Here is a 26,280-nt window from a genome sequence, read left to right as displayed (position 1 = left end):
ATTATCTTGGAAATCTTGATGATTTAACCAATAAAACAACATGCAAATTTGGATTTTGGCATAAAAGTACTTGTTGTCTAGTTTTACACTATTAAGCATAATTTTTAACTAGGACATTGGATCGAGATTTTATGAGGAGTCTCATGGCATATGTTTCTATCTTGATTAAAATTTCAAGTCGATTAGAGTTTGAGTAGATTATACAAATTACTAGTACTTAAGAGAGGTATTTAGAAATTAACAATGATATATAAAGCAGGGACAAATTTGTAATAAAATAAAAAGACCCACCTTCTTCTTTTTAAATATGGACAACAACCATTTTGGAAAGAGGAAAGTTTCCTTCTTTATTTTTCTTGAATTCTCCTTATAGTTATGAAGGGATTTAGGAGTTTTGATGGTTTTAACATGGATTAAAAGGAGAAAAACACTTAAATACAAGATCAAAAAGAGTTTAAATAGAGAGAAAAGAGAAGTTAAAGAGAGAAACTAGAGGAATCAAAGGAGGAAGAAGGACGCTTTGAGAAATTTCTACTGCAAGGCATCTGGATATAAATGATTGGTAAGATGCTTATAACTCATTTATGTAAATTTGAGTAAGTTTTAAGTAGTTTTGAACAATTCATGAATCTATAGGGTTAAGGTTTTTGATGAAATTTAGAGGAAATCTAAATTTGCTTGTAATTGAATTAATTGAGTTGGAATAGGTTATAATGGATGTCAAATCATAGAAAAATTAAGAACAAATCATGGTGATAAGTAGGACTCTATAGGCTGGTGAAGATGAAATTGTTTTGGAGTTGTTTAGATTGTGCAATTACATGTAATTGTGTTATGTTATTGTTTGTTGTTATATGTAAAGTGATTACAAATATATTAAGTTAATTTATCAAGATGATAATGTAATTCTTAGGTTAGTGAGAATAAGGATTTTTAAGAAATAATTGAATTAAAGACATAGTTAATTGCACTTATGATTACATGGTATAAATGATGAAGAATCTAATTGAAACCACGAATATTTAAAAATCATTTCAAGAGGAAATGAAAGTTTTGGAGCTGACCATAAGTAGAGTTAAGAAAATTTAACAAGTAAAAATAAAGTGATATAAATTATGGTTAGTTTAAATGTTAAGAGAGTTATTACGAGTTAAAAAGAATAAATTGGATTATAAATATGTTGAAAAGTGGATTATTATGTTTTAGAATTTGAAAGTATAAGTGAAAGTTATGATGCATACATGAATTATATAGATTGTTTATTGGACATGGAATTGAGGTTTTAAAAAACAAAAAGTAAGAGGAAATGATTTGCAGAAGTTAGAACTTCATTTGTGAAAACATGAATTGTAGTAAATATGTTGATATAAGTTATTCATATAGAAAGTGATGAAAATCATAACATAAATGGGTGGAAGGAAAGGTGATATTGTATAAGGATGAGAGATTAAATAATTTAATTGGGTAAGAATATCATTATGAAAAAATAAGAATTTATAAAAATACAAGGAAAATTGTGAGGTGGATATAATTGTTAAGGATTTAGGAGTAATGGTTGAAAATGCTACACCTAAGTACTTGTAAGCATGAAAAACCAAAGAAAACAAAATATTTTGATGAATAGTGTGATGAAATTATATAACATGAATGTTGATGTATGATGAGATAAAAGAGATATCGATAATGGTATCTTCTTTGGATTCAAGAGAAGCACTATGAGTGACATCTTTTATAACTAGAAGAGCATGTTCAGCTGGAGGTTCAAGTAGATGCTCAACACCTCAGTTGTAATTTTAATTTTAATTAGTCTTGTTGATACAAAATTCTCTGATTGTAAATGACTGAGTTATGAATGTTTGGAAATGAGAAGGACAAGAAACAAATAAATAGATTGGCAAGATATAAGCCAGTACAAAATTCTCTGATTGTAAATGACTGAGTTATGAATGTTTGGAAATGAGAAGGACAAGAAACAAATAAATAGATTGGCAAGATATAAGCCAGTTGCAAGGAGTAGGGGTTATTATTATGATAAGTCAACTGTAGGAGCGAGGACTGCAAATACATATACATGGATAAATTGGTTAAAAGAGCGGGAGTTATTTAAATATGTAACTGATGAGCTGGTTGCAAGAAAAGTGGCCATCGTTATGTGAAATTGATTTAGTTGGTTGTAAGAGCAGGGACTAAATTGTTAGAATGTTAAACCAAATTCAAAATTATGATTTGGATGTATATGATAAAATTTATTACTCGATTAAGATTATTGGTCTAAGGCAATGATAGAACTTTTTGGTGTTAGAATATTGGATGAAATGACATATAAAATGGTTTAATGACAAAAAAATTTAATGTGAAAAAATGGAATTCCTAGAAGAACAAACTTTTATAATTTTGGTTTCTAACTTATAGAAATTATATAAATGAAAGAGATAATTGTTGGTGGTAATCAGTGTTATTTAACCATATATTTCAGGTTCTTCTTATCCTTTGCTGCAACAGTGACACATTGATAGCATCTTATAGTTTTTATGCTTAGGTAGAATCTTGCAAACTTTATTTATGTCATGTAATTAAACCAATATATCACCTAAGTAAATGAAAAGGTTAGCTTTAGAATCTATAAGGGATAGCTGAAGTGATTGACATTCATGAGGGATAATTAAGGTTATAAATGTCCATGTAAGATGATTGAGATTAAGTTGTCTTAATTGATGATGGTCAAAATGGTTAAATTGTTGAGTCAAAGTAACATGTTTAATGTTTTTTTAGAAATGAGAATAAGTGATTCTCATTGATATGCAATTCATATTTTAATTCTCATAATAATACTCATACATTTATGATGTTAATTACTTGATTTCAGGCTTGTCTTAGCACAAATAGAAGCAATAGATCACTAGTATAATATCTTTTATTGATAAGTAATGATAATTTAAAAAGGATATATCACTGATTTGAGTCTTATAGCATGTATATTAAATAATTTTATTTTGATGTGTATGCGAATTGTTACTTACATTATTGTCAAGTAAAAATAAAATAGATTGATTGTAACTTCTGGAGACCATGATAGCTGCTTGTTGAGCATAACAGGCCGGGGATTCCGCGGTGGGGGGAGGGGTCGTGGTTGAATTGACATGGACTGTGCTGACAATTGAAGAGGCTAGAGAGGCCTATTTTTTTTTTTTGGGTTTCTGAGGCGGCGGTGAATGGGTTGTTTGCATAGTTTTGAAATGAGACATAATTTCTCGTTGATATGCAATTCATATGGTTGCAAGAAAAATATTTTTTAGTTCGACGCGTGTTTTTTTGATAATTTTATCTAATACTAGGTCATAGATGTATATCTAATACGAGTCTGGTATTAAAAGTACATGATTTCTCCAATACTTAAAAAAAATCCTAAAAAATTAAATTAATTTCCTCATTTCAAAAAAATAAAGATGTTTTGTTTTCGTGCATACGACCAAATCCCAAAGGTTTTTCATGCATATTGTTCCCCAAAAAAATCACACTTCTATCATGTTTTAAAAAACTAAAAAAGAATATCATAACCGGTTTATGGTTATTCATTAGAGTTTGATCAAAATACAAAAAATCCCATAGTAACTAGTTTGTTACCCGAAACATTAGGAAATAAATGCGACGATAAATTTAGGACTTAGAATGGTTATGAATTAATCTAATAAGATCTTTCCTCACAAAATTTTTTTTACCTTAAACCTTAGACGAAACCAACATATAGAAACATTGACCTAGAAAACAATTGATAAGCAATGCAGCTTACTTTACGTAAGGTGCACTGCCTTGTACCTTAGACGAGACCAACATATAGAAACATTGACTTAAAAAACAATTGACAAGCAATGCAGCTTACTTTAAGTAGGGTGCACGAGAGATGATGTGTCTTATCCTTGTACAACTAGTCCCCTTACCCAGACTATCATAAACCATTAGATTTTCTAGCAACGATAATATTAAGTGACGATTCATGAACCCTATAATCATAATCTTATGATTAAATCAAAAACCCCCCTTTAACATTCTCAGGAAGCAGCTCCGCCATTGATGCTATGGGCGGAACAACACTCATCAATTTGCTTGATTCGTCCAACCATGTTTCTTGGTTTCATCTCTTCCATGTTGTTTAAAGTGTAATGGAACTTCTTACAGTTTATAGATAATAAAGGGAAGCAACTTATCAAGTTAAAATGTTTTGAATCTTTGTGAACAAAGATAACAAACTCAAATCATAATACATAATTCGCACACCAGCTATGGACACGACCCAATTCCTTCTACAATCTAACACCAATGAATAACCATTTATTTCTCTTTTTTTTTCTTTAATAGCCAAAAATAAAAAATAAAAACAACCCGATTCCTTCAACAATCTAACACAAATCCGAAGCAAATGCAGCCTAGATGGGCTGCACAACTATCACACACATAAAAACACACCAGCTAAGGATACGCGGCGTATATGCCATCTAAGCATGCTTGCGTGCCAACTCCAGTATAGAATGGCAGAGTTCTGCAGGCGTAGAAAAAACTGGCACATGATCTGCAGGAATCTCCATCACTTCCTTTACCCCATTTTGCTCAATCATCCAGCGCTGAAATGAGGCACACATCATTAAATCCTCAGTACAAACAATATAAACTCGCGGCACTGATCCATATCTCTCATCAGTGAACTTCTTTGCCTTGGACAGGCTTTCCACAAACATCGATCCTGGTCTATTTAAGAGCATCTGCAGAGCTAGATCCTGCAAACAAGAACAGTATCATAACTGGTTATTACAATGAAAACTATCCAAGATTCATAATTTTTTAAGAAAGATTTGTGTACCTCAGCGGAGGAAAGATGAAAGGGCTTGCACTTCATAAACTCGAATCCCATGTGAACACATGCATGCGGTTCTTCAGGGGTTCCATGTAATGAAAACAGAGTGTCTTGCCACTCTTCTCCCTTGGGACCGATTTCAGAATACTAACAAGGAAGCCAAAATATCATTTTGATGTTAGAACATGAGATAATGACTTTTACATTTGCATGTGTGTGCATTAAAACCTCATCTTGAATTAAGCAAAAGATTGAAGCTAATCAAGCATTTCGAATACCAATCATCACTTTTAGCCTTTTGGATCTTTCATTAGATCATACATACAAGAGGCCGATCTCCCTCACACTCTTCAATAACTAATGTGAGGGTTGTGATTCCATAAGATTTGATACTGTTCGAATTGATATCATCAGTGAACTAAAAAATACTTTTATGAAAAAAAAAGAGTCTCAAGACCTTAAAATTATTCTATTTTCAAAATCAGATTTCTTCAAACCTAGGGTTATTCATGGCATTTACTCGAATAGAGAAACCAAACAAAATAGATCAACCCATTTTCGTGCATGACCATCTTAATTAGAAAGGGGAAAAGGGGTCTTAATAATATTAATAATAATAACACAGAGATACCTTTTCTAACATATAAGATGGCTGGTGCACGGTATCAGGCAAGATTGCAGTAAGAAAAACAGCAAGAGAAACTTTCTCTGGGAATTTCTCCATAGCAAAAGCCAGATTCAAGCCACCTAAACTGTGCCCCACCAATACAACCTTTTCATTTTCAGGTAATTTGGCCATGAACTCCATCAAGGGCTCATTATACTGATCAAAAGTGCGAACTTCTTCAATTTTTTGTGTGTTCAGCCCTGATGCAGCCATGTCAAGAGCTGTGACACGGTGGCCAGCTTCCTCTAGCCTTGGCTTGACCTTGTACCATACCCAGGCTCCTGCAACTGAACCATGGATCAAAACAAAATGCTGTTTTTGATTGTTGACCTCTCTCATTCTTTTGATGTTGTGGTTTGATGCCATAGTTATTGAACCCGGACTAGCCCGGTGAGTCGATTGGTTCCCGGGTCGACCTGGTGGCTGGACATGTTCGTGTTTTTCAAAAGACCGGCTGGTATAACGACCCGGCAAAACCCGGTCAACTTGAAGGGTCGACCCATGACCCGGGCAAACTAGGGCGAGACCCAGGTGACTCCTCATGGCAAATTTAAGATTTTATTTCTGTCTAGATCAATGACAGTTAAAAAATTAACAATTATTTGGTTGTGAGTGATGACTTAAACTTCAGATTCGTGTCTTCGAGAAGGAAGAGAGGACTTTAGAGTGCAGATCTAGCATGAATCAAAAAAGAAAAAAAAAATCTCAAACAACCAAAAACTCAAAAGAAAGAGCATGGGGAAGGGAGGGGAAAGATTTACCTGGAGATTAAAAACTTGTTGATCTCTCTTCACTTATTAGAATTTGAGCCCAAGGCGTAAGAGAGGAGAGGCAGCGAAGAGGAAGGGTGCAGACAGAGCAACATAAATTATTTTCGTTTTAAATCAGCTGGTTATGAAGTTACAGCTCTGGACATGGCTGCTTCAGGGGTCCATCCAAACGGAGAAGAGAAGGGATCTGATGGTAGCTTTTTCTTTACCAGCCAGCAAATTAGATTTTAGTATTTGGTTCCAGCTGATTGCTTAGAGTAGCATAGTATGCGGTTGTCCTGGCACACAAATTATCCTGTTTGACAAAATCTTTTTTTTTTTTTTTTTTTTTTAAGCTTGACTGCTTGACAACCTGGTTGTACCAGCTCTCGTTTGCACAGGTAAACAACAGTATTTAAGATGTATTTATCTTCCTAGTATACAAATCATGTATATTTTACTTCACCTTGATTTATCTAAAAATAGGTTGCATATTAACTAATATTCTAAACCGTGTGGGGGGATTCATTGTTTCCCCCACACACAAAACACTATGGATTACAACAGTAATTCACAGTGATTCTTCTTTTTTTTTTTTTAGCTTTTCTCTTTTTCTCTTTTTTTTTTGGTTTTTTTTTCAATTTTTTTTTTCAACTTTCTTATTTTTTCATTTATTTATTTTTCAAATTTTTTTTTTGTTGATTTTACCTTTTAAATACTTTTAAATATTAACCTGGTTAAAATTTTTGCTTTGTAATTTTTTTCTTTAAAATACTATGGATTGCTATGATGTTTTTCCACTTAGTTTTTCTATTTTATTTCTTTATTTTTCAAAATTATATTACTAAACCGTGTGGGGGATTCACTGTTCCCCCACACACAAAACACTATAGATTACAACAGTAATCCACAGTAATTCTTCTCCCTTTTTTTTTTAGCTTTTCCCTTTTTTTTCGTTTTTTTTTTCAAATTTTTTTTTTCAACTTTCAAATTTTTTCTTATTTTTTATTTATTTTTTTTTCAAAATTATTTTTGTTGATTTTACCTTTTAAATGTTAACCTGGTTAAAATTTTTGCTTTGTAATTGTTTTCTTTAAAATACTATGGATTGCTATGATGTTTTTCCACTTAGTTTTTCTATTTTATTTCTTTATTTTTTAAAATTATATTTGTTGATTTTTTTTTAATATTAAGCTGATTAAGAATTTAGCTTTATAATTTTTTTCTTTAAAACACTGTGAATTGTTGCAGTGTTTTTCCATGTGATTTTTTTATTATTTTTTTCAAAATTATCTTTGTCGATTTTTTTTAAATATTGAGTTGATTAAGAATTATAATTACAATAAAACTAAATCATATGAGGAAAGCGTTGTAGTTTTTCTCACAAAACACTGTGGATTGCTACAATATTTCTGTCGATTTTTTTTTAATATTGAGCTGATTAAGAATTTAGCTTTATAATTTTTTTCTTTAAAACATTGTGAGTTGTTGTAGTGTTTTTCCATATGATTTTTTTATTATTTTTTTCAAAATTATCTTTGTTGATTTTTTTTTAAATATTGAGTTGGTTAAGAATTATAATTACAATAAAACTAAATCATATGAGGAAAGCGTTGTAGTTTTTCTCACAAAACATTGTGGATTGCTACAATATTTCTGTCGATTTTTTTTTAATATTGAGCTGATTAAGAATTTAGCTTTATAATTTTTTTCTTTAAAACATTGTGAGTTGTTGCAGTGTTTTTCCATATGATTTTTTTATTATATTTTTCAAAATTATCTTTGTCGACTTTTTTAAATATTGAGTTGGTTAAGAATTATAATTACAATAAAACTAAATCATATGAGGAAAGCGTTGTAGTTTTTCTCACAAAACACTGTGAATTGCTACAATATTTCTCTAAATGATTTTTTATTTTATTTTATTGGGAAAAGCGTTATAGTTTTCCTCACAAAACATTGTCAATTGCTGCAACGTTTTTTCTCATGGGTTTTTTTCCTTTCAAAATTATCTTTTTTGGTTTCTTTTTAATATTAAGTTGGTAGAGAATTTAGTTTTGTAATTTTTTTTCTTTTTATTAACTGAAAAGCTAAATCATGTGGCGAAAGCACTGTATCTTTCCTCACAAAACACTGTAAATTACTACAAATCATTTTATTCAGTCTCTAAGTTTTGGATCACCAACACAACTTTTTTTTTCATCATGAAATATTTGCTCCATCATACCTTTAATTTCTATTACTTATCTAACGCTGGTTTACAATTATAACACTATCAAATACATTTGTTTTATAAACTCGCGGCAGCGCGCGGGCATGTCATCTCGTAGTTAAACTATTTAATAATATAATAAACAACAATTTTACAATACACGAGGAACTTGTATCATATCTTGATTTTTTATACTAAACGGTATTTCACTTCCATTAACTTTATTATTTTTAATGAACCTAACATTTTTAATTTCAACAATTTTTGTGCTATGTTTAGGAAAATAAGTCTTCAAGGGACGTAGCTTGATGATAAAGGACTTGAGATCTGTATAGCAGGTCTTGAATTCGAGTCAGGGCGTGAACTTCTTGTAAGAGCTTGGGACATCCGGAGTTTTACTCGTTCATCTAAGCTCACAAAATACGTTTTCTTTTCATTAATATAATATTTTTTTATTGATAAGTATTGATCATTTTGATGTGTGTACGAATTGTTACTTGCATTATTGTCAAGTAAAAACAAAATATTCGAAATACAAGGCGTTACATGATCCTCGTAAAAGAAAAAAGACAAAAAGAAGATTGGAGCAAGAATTATATATGAAAACTCTGTTAATGAAAGGATTCCTCGGAATGAAAGTTATGCTAGTCAACATGATCACAATGAGACTGATGGTTGATAATCAGTTTTACAGATATAATAGATTACATGAAAGTGATTGGGTAGTACTGGATGTTGTTTGTCCAGTACAGGAATGTTGATTAGAATTTCCTTTTCTTCAGAGCCATATTTTCTCTAAATCATTGTCAGTCACTGTTGCTGCACCGGCGTCGCGTTGCAGAATTTCCTTTTCTTCTTAGCTATATTTAGGGTGTATTTGAAAAACGAGATCTAAACCGTGTTTTAAATAATTTTATTTTTTTTATTTAAAATAATTTTTTTATATTTTTAAATTATTTTGATGTGCTGATATTAAAAATAATTTTTAAAAAATTAAAAAATATATTTTAATATATTTTTAAATAAAAAATACTTTTAACCATCACCGCTACTACAATTTCAAATAGATCAATTGTAATTTCTGAAGACCACGATAACTCCTTGTTGAGCATAATAGGCCGGGGATTCCGCGGTGGGGTGGGGGAGGGATTGTGGTTGAATTGACATGGACTGTGCTGACCATTGAAGAGGCTGGAGAGGCCTATTTTTTTTGGGGGGTTTCCAAGGCAGCGATGAATGGGTTGTTTGCATAGTTTTGAAATCCGACTTGATAGTCGATCCGGTCTAATAATCGGGTCACAGAACAGATGGATTGACTCTAGTTGACCCGGATCAACAAAAAAAAAAAAGCAATGTGCATCAATTATCATGAATTAGACACAAAATGCAAAGCAAATGTCATTGACAATCCAAGTGTACACTTCAGACTAGAATATAGGGTTCGAATATTTACTTAGCATTACGTTTTTAAACATATATTTTTTATAAATGTATTAAAATAATATATATTTTTATTTTTTAAAATTTATTTTTAATATCAGCACATTAAAATGATTTTAAAATACTAAAAAATATTAATTTGAAAAAAAAATAAAAAATCTCATAAAGGCTTTTTAACAACAAAAGGAGGTGTAGTTTAGTGCTTTTTAGACAACACAAAAATATTCTGGTTTTGGACTGTTATAAAAGACTATGAATTGAACGAGAATCCAAATTAAGGTTATTGGGGGTGAGTTACGAGAGTCTTTTTTAGATTGGGATTGCGATGATAGTTTAAATTGATTTTTGTTTAGAAATATATTAAAATTTTCGAGCCAAACCGGAAAAAACCGAGCCAAACCGAAAAAACATGGCCAAACCGGTTTTTGTTCTAAAAAACCGAACCGAACTGAACCAAAACCGGTTGGTTTGAACCGGTTTCGGTTTTTTTTTAAATTTCGGTTTGGTTATTTTTTTTATAAAAACCGAACCGAACCGAAAATAAACACCCCTACTCAACACATCTATATATGTAACAACGTAAATTGGTTTTTAATTAGACATTTAGAGACATCATTGTCATAATTTATTTTTAAGTTATTCTTCAAAATTTACCCTTTTATCCTTATAAAAATAAAAAATCAAAAGCAATAATAACAAGAAAACTGACAATTGGTAAAAGCTGGTTGAGGAAGGTTTCAGATATATATATATATATATATATATAGATAGAAGAATCAAGCTGGAGTTTTGAACGAAATTGAGAGCTTAATCATACCCTATTGTACCAAAGACTGGAGAGACAATGCAGATTCAAGGTCAAATTAAATGATTATTGGACGAGTTTGCATAAAAATTAAGTCCAATGACATACTTAGATTTTTAATAGGCCAATTTGATTTAATCATTGGCCAAATTAAAATTTTAATTATGTTTAAGAGATAATTTATGTTAATTAAAATATTTAATTAGTTGCAAGGACTTAATTATACTTTTAATGGGTTAAATGAATTTTATTAGGGACTTAATTGGTGAAAAATTAAGTTTTGGAGCCCAATTTGGGTTTAATTAAGAATATTAAAATTTTAGAGGACCAAGTTTAATTTTTACAAAGTCAATTGATTGAAATCATGGATAAAATTGCAAGAAAATAAAAGTTTATGGTCAATTAAGGATTAAATTGAAGAAATTCACAGTAAATGACCATTTTGAAAAATGCTCTAAACTTCGATGTTTTGACCAAAACGATGTTATTTTGACCAGGCAGAAACAAGAAAAAAAAATAAAATCAAATGACTTATTGTATGGTTATTATTTATCATCCCCTAACTTTTTACTTAAAAAAATTGCTCGGATTATTAGTTTTTTAAAGTATTTATAATAATTTATTTTATTAATCAAATTAAACAAACCATACACCACCATAATAACATTACGTCTTAACACATCCTAATGTAAATTTTGTTGGCTTATAGCCCCTACAGCCACTGTGGCGTCATCCCATAGAGCCCAACTTAACCAGCCTAATTTTCAAAGATCATGATGACACTTTTACATCTTCCCCGCCTGAATCAAGGGTGAAAATTGATCCCATATCCCTTTCCACTCTTATAAATATGAGTGGATTTCGGGCGGGACAAGAAATCTGAGTGCAAAGTAGACAAAAAAAAAAAAAAAACCAGCCTCTCTCAATTTTATTTCTTCATCTGCCGGTCCTATCTTTCTTTTCCTCTGTCATGTACTCAACCTCCGCTCCTTTCAGCAGCGACGCTAACCTCAACCGGTAGTTGATAGCCCATTAAAACCGGCAGCCAAAGCCCCGTCCCCCACTGTAATAAAAACAATAGCTCCCTTTTCCTCTCGGTTTCCACCCTTATCAGCAGCAACAACTCCAATAGCTTGCCTCCTCTACGCCATCATGACCGCCAGTTCCTCCACTACCGTGTACAGCCAAAACACAACCCCTGCGCCAGGTAATTTTCTTCCTTCAATAACATGCGTCTTGCTTCCTTTTTTCCTTCTTTCTTTAGATAAGATATGCAAGACATGAATTTATTTTGCCTCTCATCTATTTCAATTAAGAAAGAGATGGGCTGGCCCTCAGCCTAGCCTAGATGATTAGCCGAGTCAGCCCAATATATATAGAAAAGAGAGAAGTTTGTTAGGCTGTTGGTCATCTTAACTCAATTTAATAGCGCTGGGCTTGGATTTAGGTTGAATCCAACCCATTTATTAAATAATAATAAATAATAAAAAAATTCAAAATTTTCAAAGACAATTTTAAAAAAATATTTTTCGGTTCGACGCATGTTTTTTTAACAATTTTATCTAATACCAAGTTGTAGATATACACTATAAGATATGAGCCTGGTATTAAAAGTACTTGATTTCTCCAAAACTTAAAAAAAAATCCTAAAAAATTAAATTAATTTCCTCATTTAAAAAAAAAAGATGTTTTATTTTCGTGCATACGATCAAATCCTAAAAGTTTTTCATGCATATTGTTCCTCAAAAAAATCACATTTCTATCATGTTTTAAAAAAATAAAAAAGAACATCATAACCGGCTTATGGTTATTTATTAGAGTTTGATCAAAATACAAAAAAATCCCATAGTAACTAGTTTGTTACCCGAAACATTAGGAAATAAATGCGACGATAAATCTAGGACTTAGAATGATTATGAATTAATCTAATAAAATCTTTCATCACAAAGAAAGATCTACCTTGAACCTTAGACGAAACACACATATAGAAACATTAACCTAGAAAACAATTGACAAGCAATATAGTTTATTTTAGGTAGGGTATACGAGGAATGATGTGTTTTTTCCTTGCACAACTAGTCCTCTTACCCAAATTATCATAAATAATTAGATTTTTTAATGACTATAATATTAAGTGACAATTCATAACTCTATAATTAAAATCTTATGATTAAACCAAAAACCTTCTTTAACATTCTTAGAAAGCGGCGGACAGCTCCGCCATTCGACAAAACAACATTCATCAATTTGCTTGATTCGTCCAACCTTGTTTCTTGGTTTTCTCTCTTCCATGTTGTTTAAAGTGTAATGGGACTTCTTACCAGGAGTCACAGGATCACGGGAGACATGATTTTTGGGTTTTGGAGACTTCTTTTGGTGAAATAAATTCCATTTTAGATCTGCTGAACTGCCATGGGCAGAAATGGACGTATGATGCGAGAAAGCAACTCAGTTTGGCAATCATAATAACAATAAAGGGAAGTAATTGAGGAACTAGTCAGAGAACAGAACAATAAAGGGAAGCAACTCTCAAGTTAAAATCTTTTGAATCTTCGTGAACAAAAATAACAAACTCAAATCATAATACATAATTAGCACACCAGCTATGGACACGATCCAATTCCTTCTACAATCTAACACAAATGAATAACCATTTATTTCTCCTATTTTCTTTTACTTTAATAGCCAAAAATAAAAAATAAAAACAACCCGATTCCTTCTACAATCTAACACAAATCCGAAGCAAATGCAGCCAAGATGGGCTGCACAACTATCACATACATAATAAGCACACCAGCTAAGGATACGCGGCGTATATGCAATCTAAGCATGCTTGCGTGCCAACCCCAGTATAGAATGGCAGAGTTCTGCAGGCGTAGAAAAAACTGGCATATGATCTGCAGGAATCTCCATCACTTCCTTTACCCCATTTTGCTCAATCATCCAGCGCTGAAATGAGGCAGGCATCATTAAATCCTCAGTACAAACAATATAAACTCGCGGCACTGATCCATATCTCTCATCAGTGAACCTCTTTGCCTTGGACAGGCTTTCCACAAACATCGATCCTGGTCTATTTAAGAGCATCTGCAGAGCTAGATCCTGCAAACAAGAACAGTATCATAACTCGTTATTACAATGAAAACTAGTCCAAGATTCATAATTTTTAAGAAAGATTGGTGTACCTCAGCGGAGGAAAGATGAAAGGGCTTGCACTTCATAAACTCGCATCCCATGTGAACACATGTATGCGGTTCTTCAGGGGTTCCATGGAATGAAAACAGAGTGTCTTGCCACTCTTCTCCCTTGGGACCGATTTCAGCAAACTAACAAAGAGGCCAAAATATCATTTTGATGTTAGAACATGATTGATAATGACTTTCACATTTGCATGCGGGTGCATCAAAACTTCATCTTGAATTAAGCAACAGACTAAAGCTAATCAAGCATTTCGAATACCAATTATCACTTTTAGCCTTTTGGATCTTTCATTAGATCATATATACAAGAGGCCGATCTCCCTCACACTCTTCAATAACTAATGTGAGGGTTGTGATTCCATCTGATTTGATACTGTTCGAATTGATTTCATCAGTGAACTAAGAAATACTTTTATGAAAAAAAAGAGAGTCTCAAGACCTTAAAATTATTCTATTTTCAAAATCATATTTCTTCAAACCTAGGGTTATTCATAGCATTTACTGGAATGGAGAAACCAAACAAAATAGATCAACCCATTTTCGTGCATGATCATCTTAATTAGAAAGGGAAAAAGGGGTCTTAATAATAATAATAATAATAACAGAGAGGTACCTTTTCTAACATATAAGATGGCTGGTGCACGGTATCAGGCAAGATTGCAGTAAGAAAAACTGCAAGAGAAACCTTCTCTGGGAATTTCTCCATAGCGAAAGCCAGATTCAAGCCACCTAAACTGTGCCCCACCAATACAACCTTTTCATTTTCAGGTAATTTGGCCATGAACTCCATCAAGGGCTCATTATACAGATCAAAAGTGCGAACTTCTTGAATTGTTTTTGTGTTCACCCCTGATGCAGCCATGTCAAGAGCTGTGACACGGTGGCCAGCTTCCTCTAGCCTTGGCTTGACCTTGTACCATATCCAAGCTCCTGCAACTGAACCATGGATCAAAACAAAATGCTGTTTTTGATTGGTGACCTCTCCCATTCTTTTGATGTTGTGGTTTGATACTGATATTTGCCATTGCTCGGTGGAGTATATAGGGGAGAGAAGACGATGGTGAGAAGTTGGAAATGTCCGGTCCCAGTGACCTACTTTTCATCAAGAACCTTCCAGGCAATGATGTATTCGTTGACTAGTCATTTGTTCTGGTTTTTCCTTGGAGGAATACTAGCCATATCGTTAGTTAATAAAGATAAATTATGGGTAGATTCTGTCCATTTAATATATTCTATATAAATTTATAATTTCATAACAAATACGTAATTATATATATATATATATATATATATATATATATATATATATATATATAAAACTTTGAAGTTAAGTGATGTGGAGTTTTCACTGTTCACCCAACACAGTTTACTGTGAATTAGAGTAGTGTAATGAAGTTATTATCCTGATCAAAGAAATTTGTTAGGCATGCAGTTGGGGGTGAGGTTGTTTTTTCTATGTGATATATTTGATATTGAAAGGATGGTTGGGGACAATTCAAGTTTTTTGAGGTTTGACCCTGATAAAAAGCATGATTGACAGACACATGATGCTTGGCTGACAAACACCTGATGTTGGGGTCAGACATGTCAGCCAAACCCTATGCGCAAGGGCAAGACCCGCGCGCCTGTGTTTGCAGACCCACACTTAGGTTCTGCAGAGCCGTGTAGGGGGTGCAGACCCGCTCGCCTGGGTCTGCCCAGGTCTGCTGAACCGTACCTGGGTTCTGCAGACCCCCACAACTATTGAAATAGTTAATGTTTTATATTGTTTTTTTATATATAATTATTATTTTTGTTGTTGTTCTTGTTATTGTTATTGTTATTATAATTTTTATTATTATGATAATTATTCAAGTAAACTTGCGTTAGACATATTTGTCAGACAAAGGTAACGTGAGTCAAAAAACAAAAGCTAAATGGTGTGTAGTTTTCATTGTTCATCCATGTAAACAAAACACTGTGGATTGAAGTAGTATAATGAAATTGTTGTCCTTGCCAAAAAAACTTGTCAAACATGGAGTTGGGGTGTGGTTGTCTTTTTCATATGATACATTTGGTATTGATAGGATGGTTGGGGACAATTCAGGTTTTTTGGGGTCTGACGCTGGAGAATGACATGACTGACATACACCTGACACTAGGGTTAAGCATGTTAGTTAGACCGAATTTTTAGATCTAAAACGTTAAATTAGATTTTTATGAAGTTTTTTGTTTATAAATTATTTATACTTCATTTATAAATAATTTTTTGACCTACATTACCTGGGTTTGACAAACATGCATAACCCAAGTTTACTTGAACAACAACAACAAAAACAATAATACTAATAGTTATAACAAAAATAACATAAAACATTAATTATTTCAAAGGGAAGATATGATTTCAATTTTTACAGGGGTTTCGAGACCCAAACGCACGAGCCTGAAACAAATATTATTACTATTGAAGAAAAACCGTAAATTTGATTTGAAGGGATTAAAACTATAAGAACTTGAGCTAGACAAGTTAAATACTATTATTAATATTATAAATATTATTAAATTTAAAATAAATATTATTACTATCGAAAAAAACATAATAATAATAAAAATAAAAATATTATTACTATAAAAAAACCATAAATTTTATTTGGAGAGATTAAAAATTATAAGAATTTGGGTCAGACAAATTAAATATTATTATTAATATTATAAATATTATTAAATTCATTAATGTTTTTAAATTTGAAATACTTATTATTACTATCGAAAAAAACATAGATTTGATTTGAAATGTAAAATTAATTATTATTATTGTTGTTATTACATTGGGTATGACTTCCCCTTTTAGACCCAAGAAGCTTGGGGTTAGAAAAGGGCATCTGACCCAAGTTTCTTGGGTGTGGCAGGGGCACATACCCAAAGTTCCTTGGGTCTTGCTGCCCCGTGTGACCCAAGACTTTGTATCCGATGTCTGGACCCAAAGTTAATGCCTTCAGTGCCAGGACCCAAGGCTCTTGTGTCCGGCTTCCGGACCCAAGGTTAATGGATCCGATGTCAGGAGGCTAACGGGTCCGGCGTTTTAGCTAGACCCGAGGATCTAGAGTCTGATGTTTAAGAATGGTCCAAAACTTTTTGGTCTGGTGTTGCAGCTAGACCCAGTTAAACTTGGGTCAAGCAAGTTTAATATTATTATTAATATTAAAAATATAATTATTTGTATTAAAAATTTCATTATTTTTATTATAATTAATATGATTGATATTAAAAATATTGCTATTTGTATTATAAATATTATTATTTTTATTATAATTAATATTATGAATATTAAAAATATTTATAACACAAATAATAATATTTTTTATATTAACTCTTTGAATTATAATAAAAATAATAATCTTTATAACACAATTAATAATATTTTTGATATGAATACTTTGAATTATAAGAAAAATAATAATATTTATCACACAAATAATAATATTTTTTAATCTTAAAAAAAATAATGATTTTTCATCCAATATTTTTTAAATTTTTAATGATATTATTATTATTATTATTATTATTATTAAGTATAATATTATTAATTATAATAAAAATAATAATATTCATAATACAAGTGATAATATTTTTAATATTAATACTATTAGTTATAATAACAATAATATTATTTATAACACAAATAATTATATTTAGAAACCCAAGAATACTTCTAACACAAATAATAATATTTTTGAGATGAATATTTATAATAATAATAATAATAATTATATTAAGAATTCCAAGAATATTTATAACACAAATAATAATATTTTTTATATTAAGACTTTGATTATCATAAAAATAATAATATTCATAACACAAATAAGTATATTTATAAACCCAAGAATATTTCTAACACAAATACTAATATTTTTGAGAATAATAATAATAATAATAATAATAATAATAATAATAATAACAACAACTTCAATAATATTTATAACACAAATTATAATATTTTTTATATTAATACTTTGAATTATAATAAAAATAATAATATTTATAACACAAATAATAATATCTTTTATATGAATACTTTGAATTATAAGAAAAATAATAATATTTATAACACAAATAATTATATTAAAAAACCCAAGAATATTTATAACACAAATAATAATATTTTTTATATGAATACTTTGAATTATATAAAATAAAATATTTATAACACAACCTAAGACCTCAGAACATTGGGTCCTGACGCTGGACCCAAGAGCATAGGGTCCTTCGCTGGACCCCATGCTATTGAGTGCTGCGTCAGGACCCCATGCTATTAGGTGCTGCGTCAGAACCCCAGAGAAATGGGTCATGATGATGGACCCAAGAGCATCGGGTCCTTCGCAGGACCCCATCCACTTGGATCCAGACCCAATACCCAAGCGAAATGGATCTTAATGCCGGACCTAACAGAATTTGGCCCTAACAAATGACCCAAGGTCAATTGGTTCAGCACTCAAGAGAATTATAATTAAAATAGTAATATTTATATCACAAATAATAATATTTATAACACAAATAATTAGATTTAGAAACCCAATAATATTTCTAACACAAATAATAATATTTTTGAGATGAATATTTAGAATTATAAAAAATATAATAATTATTATATTAAGAATTCCATGAATATTTATAACACAAATAATAATATTTTTTATATTAATACTTTGAATTATAATAAAAATAATAATATTTATAACACAAATAATAATATCTTTGATATGAATACTTTGAATTATAAGAAAAATAATAATATTTATAACACAAATAATTAAATTAAGAAACCCAAGAATATTTATAATACAAATAATACTATTTTTAATATTAATACTATTAATTATAATAAAAATCATAATATTTATAACATAAATAATACTATTTTTTATATTAATACTTTTAATTATAAAAAAAAATAATATTTATAATACAAATAATAATATTTTTTTACATTATTAATAATAAAATTTAAAATATTCATAATACAAATAATAATATCCTTGGATATGACTGCCCAGCGAGACCCAAGGATATTGGGTTCGGCCGAGACCCAAGATCGGTGGGTCTGGCTGGGCAGGCAGACCCAACCTATTTTTGTAGTGTTTTGGGTCTGTCTCAATACTATTGGGTCTTGCTGGGTAGTAGGACCCAACGTTGGTGGCTCCTTTTGAAAGTGTTTTGGTCCTATCTTGAAAGCCAGACTCAATAGTTTTTGGCAGAGGAAACAATGTCCTCAGTCACAATTGTTGACTAAAAAACACAACAGAGCAACGCCCCCTAAATAATAATAAAATAATAAAATTAATAATTTGAATTATAATAAAAATAATAATATTTATAACACAAATAATTATATTTAGAAACCCAAGAATATTTCTAACACAAATAATAATATTTTTTGAGATGAATATTTAGAATTGTAATAAATATAATAGTAATTATATTAAGAATTCCAAGAATATTTATAACACAAATAATAATATTTTTTATATTAATACTTTGAATTATAATAAAAATAATAATTTTTATAACACAAATAATTAAATTAAGAAACCCAAGAATATTATAACACAAATAATACTATTTTTAATATTAATACTTTTAACTATAATAAAATAATATTATTTATAACACAAATATTGATATTTTTTATTTTAATACTTTTAATTATAATAAAAATAATAATATTTATAGCACAAATAATACTATTTTATATATTAATACTTTTAATTATAATAAAAAATAATATTTATAATACAAATAATAATATTTTTAATAATAATAATAATAATAATAATAATAATAATAAAATTTAAAATATTTAAAATAAAAATAATAATATCCTTAGGTATGACTACACAACCAGACCCAAGGATATTAGGTCTGGCTGGACAACCAAACCCAATCATTTTTTATAGTGTTTTGGGTCTGGCTCAACACTATTGGATCTTGTTGGGCAGCAGGACCCAACACTGGTGGCTACTTTTGGAAGTGGTTTGGGTCTGGCTTGGCAGCGAGACCCAATAGCGTTGGGTCCAGCTGCCAAGCCAGACCTAATAGTTTTTGACAGACTCAGCTGCAATTGTTAACCCAAAAACATTGTCGAGCAATCTACAGTGAAAACACTAACAGTGCATAGTAGCCTATATTACAGTAAAACACTGATCAATTTTATTTATAGTTAATGGCGGGCATTAACCTATCTCATTTCTCATTGTCATCAAAACCAAGATGAAGATAAAGAGTTGAGATCTGCATAGCAGGTCTCGAGTTCGAGTCAGGGTGTGTACCTCTTGTAAGAGTTTGGGACAATCGGGGTTTTACTCACTCACCTGAACCCACAAAGTGTGCTTTCCGGGGGTGGGGTTTCCTCAAATAAAAAAAAAAAAAATCTTCAATTCTCTTTCTTTTTCAGGAAATCAATCTTTTTTCTTCTAAAAACATGCAAAAGACAAGATATACTTTTTTTTTCAAAAACCTGATACTCATCACAAAAATAGTATTTAATATTGTAGTGATTACTTTTTAAAATTCTTTTTATTTGAAAATCACTTCAAGTCTTCAAATAAAATTCCGAAAGGAATTTGCTTAAAATGTTGCCACAAAACATGCCATAAATTAAGCTTTTATAATGGATACAACAATAATAAACTGCTTCACACGATTTTATGAGATTGCTCCTTTAACTTAAAGGAACAAATACCATAATATTGATATTTTTTTTCATCCACACATCTAACAAAATCTTAATTTGAATATATAACAATCTCAAGTAGATTATATGTTCTATAAGTGGGTATATAATCATTTTTTCTTTGCAAGTATCTCATTACTTCCTTTGGCATCTTCAAATGATTCAAATCTAGATTACTTTGATACCTGCCTAGCATTCTATCATCAAAACATCAAGCTCCTAATAATTAATGCACAAGAAATTCCTTTAATTTGGTCGTATTCTAATTCATTATTTAGACATTGCATGAGGTTAAATTTACCATATTTTTGAATTGAAACACCTTTACTAAACATTTATCTATTATAAATCTTTCTAATTAATCCTTGTGATTTATCTTAGAATATTTCTATCCTTATCACATAAGTTGCCTCTTTCATATTTTTCATTTCAAAGTTATTAGAGAGAAATCTTGATCTCATATGGTAAACCAAGATTATTAGTTGCAAGCAATATATCATTAATATAAAAATAAAATAGTATAAACTTGCTCCCATAGATACACTAGTCAAAAATGCATTTCTTAAATCCAAAGAAGATAATAGTATCATCAAACTTGAGATATCATTATTTAGAAGCTTGTTTAAGTTCATATATTGTTTTTTTTTTTAAATTTAAACACCATGTGCTCCTTTACCTCTGCTGGAAATCCCTCTAATTAATCCATATAGATTTTTTTTTCTAAATTTTTATTTAAAAAGACAGTTTTCACATTTATTTAGTTGCCAATCTAAGTCATAATAAGCTACAAAAGTAATGATAATTCTAAGTGAGTCTTATATAGTCATTGGTGAAAATGTCTCATTTTAATCAACATCATCTTTTAAGTAGAGAGTAAGAGAACTTATACCCTACTTTCTTGAATTTTTATATTGCACGATATTTCACTCTCATTAACTTTATCAATTTTCTATTTAAACAATCCTTGTGTTATGTTTTTTATTATCCACCTGGATAAAAGATTCATTTATCTTAAGTGGTGCATGTTTACCTTTTCCATACTTCTTCATTACTTACAAAATGAATGGAATGAGTTTCTTGATTTTTAAATTTCATTTCCTCCTGAACAAGAACAATGTGCGGTTCATACACATTCTTTCTGTTTTTTATATTATTTAAAAAGTACAGTAATGAGTTGGTGATAAATTGTATAAGAAAATAAGGGACCTTATAAGGGTAATTTTAACAGGGTATGTTCCTGAAGATGGATTAAACTGAAGAAAGGCTTGATTGCAAAACATATTGTTGTTCTGCTAATTGAGCTAGGATTCAATAATATAGATCGAGGATCAACATAAGTCTCTCGACATGAACATGGTTGTCGAGGTCAGGTCAACATGGTATTGCGACTCACATGGAAGAGAGCAGCCATTCTTTCTGTTTCTCTATGTAAGAGACTTTCAAGACAGTTAAGTGATATCTTCTTTTCCAAACTAGAAAGTACTCTTAAGATAGGGGATTTAGGCTTTTAGCCATTTTTCTGGCTGCAATACTAGTAGTTATAAATCTGCTGTCATTTGCCAGGTCCTGTCAGTGGGACTAAATAGTTGGTTTCCAAACTTTATTTTCTGTAACTAGTTAGATTTTGTCCAAGGCATGAAGAGATTGCTGATACTGTTGTATATGCTGCTTGTTATCAATTTAAGTTGCTAGTTCTTTCAGAACTAATGTCAAGTAACCTGTTGGTTATGGCTATAGACTTATAGGGTAAGGACATAATGCTGCTTAGAGATATACTTGAGGAGAGCTTTCTAACATTTTCGGGTTTTTGTTGCTGGTTTGTATTTTATTACCTAGTTATATTTTATTAATATATATATAATCTTACGTACTTCTCAAAAACATGCAGCCTTCTCAAAGATCAATCTCCTACATGGATACGAAATATGTGTTTGGTAAGGGCCCTGACAACTCTCCAACTGCCTTAGTTCTTGGTCCCAACTACATCGCCTCCAGGTTCTACCACCATTCCCCACCAGAGTTAAGATACCTCCTCCTTCACTTTTCAGGAAAAACACAGGGCACGTCAACCTGATCAGGATTATTTTCATTCCCAATCATTACTTATCAAGTAGCTAGGTCAAGTTAAAATCTTTTGAATTCTCTGTGAACAAACATAACAAACTCAATCCATCTCCATTTATTTCTCCTATTTTCTTTTTCTTTTTCTTTAATAGCAAAAAATAAAAATAACCCGATTCCTTCTACAATCTAACACAAATCCGAAGCAAATGCAGCCATGATGGGCTGTACAACTATCACATACATAATAAGCACACCAGATAAGGATATGCGGCGTATATGCCATCTAAGCATGCTTGCGTGCCAACTCCAGTATAGAATGACAGAGTTCTGTAGGCGTAGAAAAAACTGGCATATGATCTGCAGGAATCTCCATCACTTCCTTTACCCCATTTTGCTCAATCATCCAGCGCTGAAATGAGGCAGGCATCATTAAATCCTCAGTACAAACAATATAAACTCGCGGCACTGATCCATATCTCTCATCAGTGAACTTCTTTGCCTTGGACAGGCTTTCCACAAACATCGATCCTGGTCTATTTAAGAGCATCTGCAGAGCGAGATCCTGCAAACAAGAACAGTATCATAACTGATTATTACAATGAAAACTAGTCCAGGATGCATAATTTTTAAGAAGGATTTGTGTACCTCAGCGGAGGAAAGATGAAAGGGCTTGCACTTCATAAACTCGCATCCCATGTGAACACATGTATGCGGTTCTTCAGGGGTTCCATGGAATGAAAACAGAGTGTCTTGCCATTCTTCGTCCCTGGGACCGATTTCAGCAAACTAACAAGGAGGCCAAAATATCATTTTGATGTCAGAGCATGATTGATAATGACTTTTACATTTGCATTTGTGCGCAATAAAACCTCATCTTGAATTAAGCAAAAGATTGAAGCTAATCAAGCATTTCGAATACCAATCATCACTTTTAGCCTTTTGGATCTTTCATTAGATCATATATACAAGAGGCCGATCTCCCTCACACTCTTCAAAAACTAATGTGAGGGTTGTTATTCCATCAGATTTGATACTGTTCGAATTGATATCATCAGTGAACTAAGAAATACTTTTATGAAAAAAAAAAAAGTCTCAAGACCTTACAATTATTCTATTTTCAAAATCAGATTTCTTCAAACCTAGGGTTATTCATAGCATTTACTCGAATAGAGAAACCAATCAAAATAGATCAACCCATTTTCGTGCATAACCATCTTAATTAGAAAGGGAAAAAGCGGTCTTAATAATAATAATAACAACAACAAGAATAGAGAGGTACCTTTTCTAACATATAAGATGGCTGGTGCACGGTATCAGGCAAGATTGCAGTAAGAAAAACAGCAAGAGAAACCTTCTCTGGGAATTTCTCCATAGCAAAAGCCAGATTCAAGCCACCTAAACTGTGCCCCACCAATACAACCTTTTCATTTTCAGGTAATTTGGCCATGAACTCCATCAAGGGCTCATTATACAGATCGAAAGTGCGAACTTCTTGAATTGTTTTTGTGTTCACCCCTGATGCAGCCATGTCAAGAGCCGTGACACGGTGGCCAGCTTCCTCTAGCCTTGGCTTGACCTTGTACCATATCCAAGCTCCTGCAACTGAACCATGGATCAAAACAAAATGCTTTTTTTGATTGTTGACCTCTCCCATTCTTTTGATGTTTTGGTTTGATACTGATATTTGCTATTGCTCGGTGGAATATATAGGGAGAGAAGACGATGCTGAGAAGTTGGAAACGTCCAGTCCAAGTGGCCTATTTCTCATCAAGCACCATCTAGGCCATGATGTATTCGTTGACCAGTCATTTATTCTAGATTTCTTTGGAGGAATAGCAGCCATCTCCATGGTCAACAAAGATAAATTATGGATAGATTCAGTCTATCTTATAAATTCTATATAAATTTATAATTACGAAACAAATACGTAAAATGGAGTAATATTCATCTAGTAATGGATAACGTAAATGAAGATGAAAGTAGCCTTCTTTTTTGGGTTATAACGGAGAAGAATAGTTGAGGATCTAAAACTAACTCAAATCCAAAAACAACTCTTCCTTCTTTTTATTTTTTTGTTTGACTTTTGGTATTTGATTTTCTTAAAAAAAAACACGTCATATATAATATTTAAAATAAAAGTAGTCACCTGTCATTAATGTTGAATTTAACGCATGACAAGCATAGTTATTAAACCCAACCCGGGGGTTGACCCGGCCAAGGAGCCGGGTCTCGAGTTTCATGGTTCAACCCGGGTCAACCCCGATTAACCTGAGAAAAATAAAAAAAATTAAAATTTTAATATTTCATATGAAAGAATCCATGTAAATATAGATTATATATATTATGAAGTTTAAAAGAATATTTTAAAAAGTTTTTTATTCCACATTAAAAAGATATTATGTTAAGCTTTTAAGTTAAAGTATTTAAACTAAAAACATTTTTTATCCCACATTGAAAAAATATAACTTTTTCTTTGGAAACATAGAGTATATATACTAATAGGTTTCAAATTCCACATTAAAAAAACATACATTTTTTCATTGGAATATAGAGTATATATATGAAAGGGCTTCAAATCCCATATTGAAAAGATATTATGTTATCCTTTTAAGTTGAAGTATTTAAACCAAAAGGTTTTTTATCCCACATTGAAAAAACATGATTTTTTTCTTGGGAACATAGAGTATATATACTAATGGGTTTCAAATCCCATATCGAAAAAACATAACTTTTTTCATGGGAACGTGAAGTATATATATGAAAGGGCTTCAAATCCCACATTGAAAAGATATTATGTTATGCTTTTAAGTTGAAGTATTTAAACCAAAAGATTTTTATCCCACATTGAAAAAACATGATTTTTTTCTTGGGAACATAGAGTATATATACTAATGAGTTTCAAATTCCACATAAAAAAAATATAAATTTTTTCATGGGAACATGAAGTATATAAATGAAAGGGCTTCAAATCCCACATTGAAAAGATATTACGTTATCATTTTAAGTTGAAGTATTTAAACCAAAAGGTTTTTTTAACCCACATTGAAAAAACATGACTTTTTTCTTGGGAACATAGAGTATATATACCAATGGGTTTCAAATCCCACATTTGAAAACAAAAAAAAAACCGGGTCTCATCCAGTTCGCCCAGGTTTGGCCGGGTTGTTGCCACAGCCGATCTTTTATTAAATCCGGACCGGTCCAGCCACCGGGTTGACCCGCCGGGCCGGGCCGGGTTTAATAACTATGATGACAAGAGAAGCAATCTTATTATTATTATTATGTCTTGAATTTAACACAATTATTTAAAATATACTCATATGTTGAACTTAACGTGCACTTATTTTGTGTACGATTATACTTTTATGTACAAAAAATAAAGTAAAAAACTTAAGAAGGCAAATTCTCCTAATTTCAAACAAGTCTTAGTAGAGTACGAAGTTTTGATAAATCACAATCAAAAGAGAGGAAAGAAAGAAAAGAAAAACATCAAACCAATCCTACTGCATTCTTTGATCATTCGACACTGCAAATTTTACTCTAACTAGCTAGATTTGCACACGTAATGATATTGAATTCTAC

General features: G+C 31.1%; 3 protein-coding genes across 5 annotated transcripts; all 3 read right to left on the bottom strand.

The window, feature by feature from the left end:
- Positions 1 to 4,184: 4,184 nt before the first annotated feature.
- Positions 4,185 to 6,613, bottom strand: LOC133695438 (salicylic acid-binding protein 2-like). 3 transcript variants are annotated; one of them, XM_062117439.1, is made up of 4 exons: positions 6,278 to 6,613; positions 5,481 to 6,190; positions 4,856 to 4,996; positions 4,185 to 4,772 (listed from the first exon to the last, which is right to left on the bottom strand). In XM_062117439.1, exons 2-4 carry the CDS (start codon positions 6,057 to 6,059, stop codon positions 4,494 to 4,496), a joined length of 999 nt encoding a protein of 332 aa, XP_061973423.1. In that variant the 5' UTR covers positions 6,060 to 6,190; positions 6,278 to 6,613; the 3' UTR covers positions 4,185 to 4,493. The 3 variants fall into 3 exon arrangements, with proteins under 3 accessions (XP_061973423.1, XP_061973424.1, XP_061973425.1); XM_062117440.1 differs by having other exon boundaries at positions 5,481 to 6,084; XM_062117441.1 differs by having other exon boundaries at positions 5,481 to 6,080.
- Positions 6,614 to 13,235: 6,622 nt separating this feature from the next.
- On the bottom strand, positions 13,236 to 14,997 carry LOC133693620 (salicylic acid-binding protein 2-like). Its single transcript, XM_062114863.1, has 3 exons — positions 14,536 to 14,997; positions 13,908 to 14,048; positions 13,236 to 13,824 (listed from the first exon to the last, which is right to left on the bottom strand). Exons 1-3 carry the CDS (start codon positions 14,908 to 14,910, stop codon positions 13,546 to 13,548), a joined length of 795 nt encoding a protein of 264 aa, XP_061970847.1. The 5' UTR covers positions 14,911 to 14,997; the 3' UTR covers positions 13,236 to 13,545.
- Positions 14,998 to 22,790: 7,793 nt separating this feature from the next.
- Positions 22,791 to 24,538, bottom strand: LOC133693801 (salicylic acid-binding protein 2-like). The gene is made up of 3 exons (XM_062115122.1): positions 23,978 to 24,538; positions 23,344 to 23,484; positions 22,791 to 23,260 (listed from the first exon to the last, which is right to left on the bottom strand). The coding sequence occupies exons 1-3, from the start codon at positions 24,350 to 24,352 to the stop codon at positions 22,982 to 22,984; spliced, it is 795 nt and encodes a 264-aa protein (XP_061971106.1). The 5' UTR covers positions 24,353 to 24,538; the 3' UTR covers positions 22,791 to 22,981.
- Between the last annotated feature and the right edge of the window lie 1,742 nt (positions 24,539 to 26,280).

This window comes from Populus nigra, chromosome 5, assembly GCF_951802175.1.
Source record: "Populus nigra chromosome 5, ddPopNigr1.1, whole genome shotgun sequence".
In the NCBI taxonomy this organism is placed as follows: domain Eukaryota; kingdom Viridiplantae; phylum Streptophyta; class Magnoliopsida; order Malpighiales; family Salicaceae; genus Populus; species Populus nigra.
This window is presented reverse-complemented; position numbering and strand designations above follow the sequence as displayed.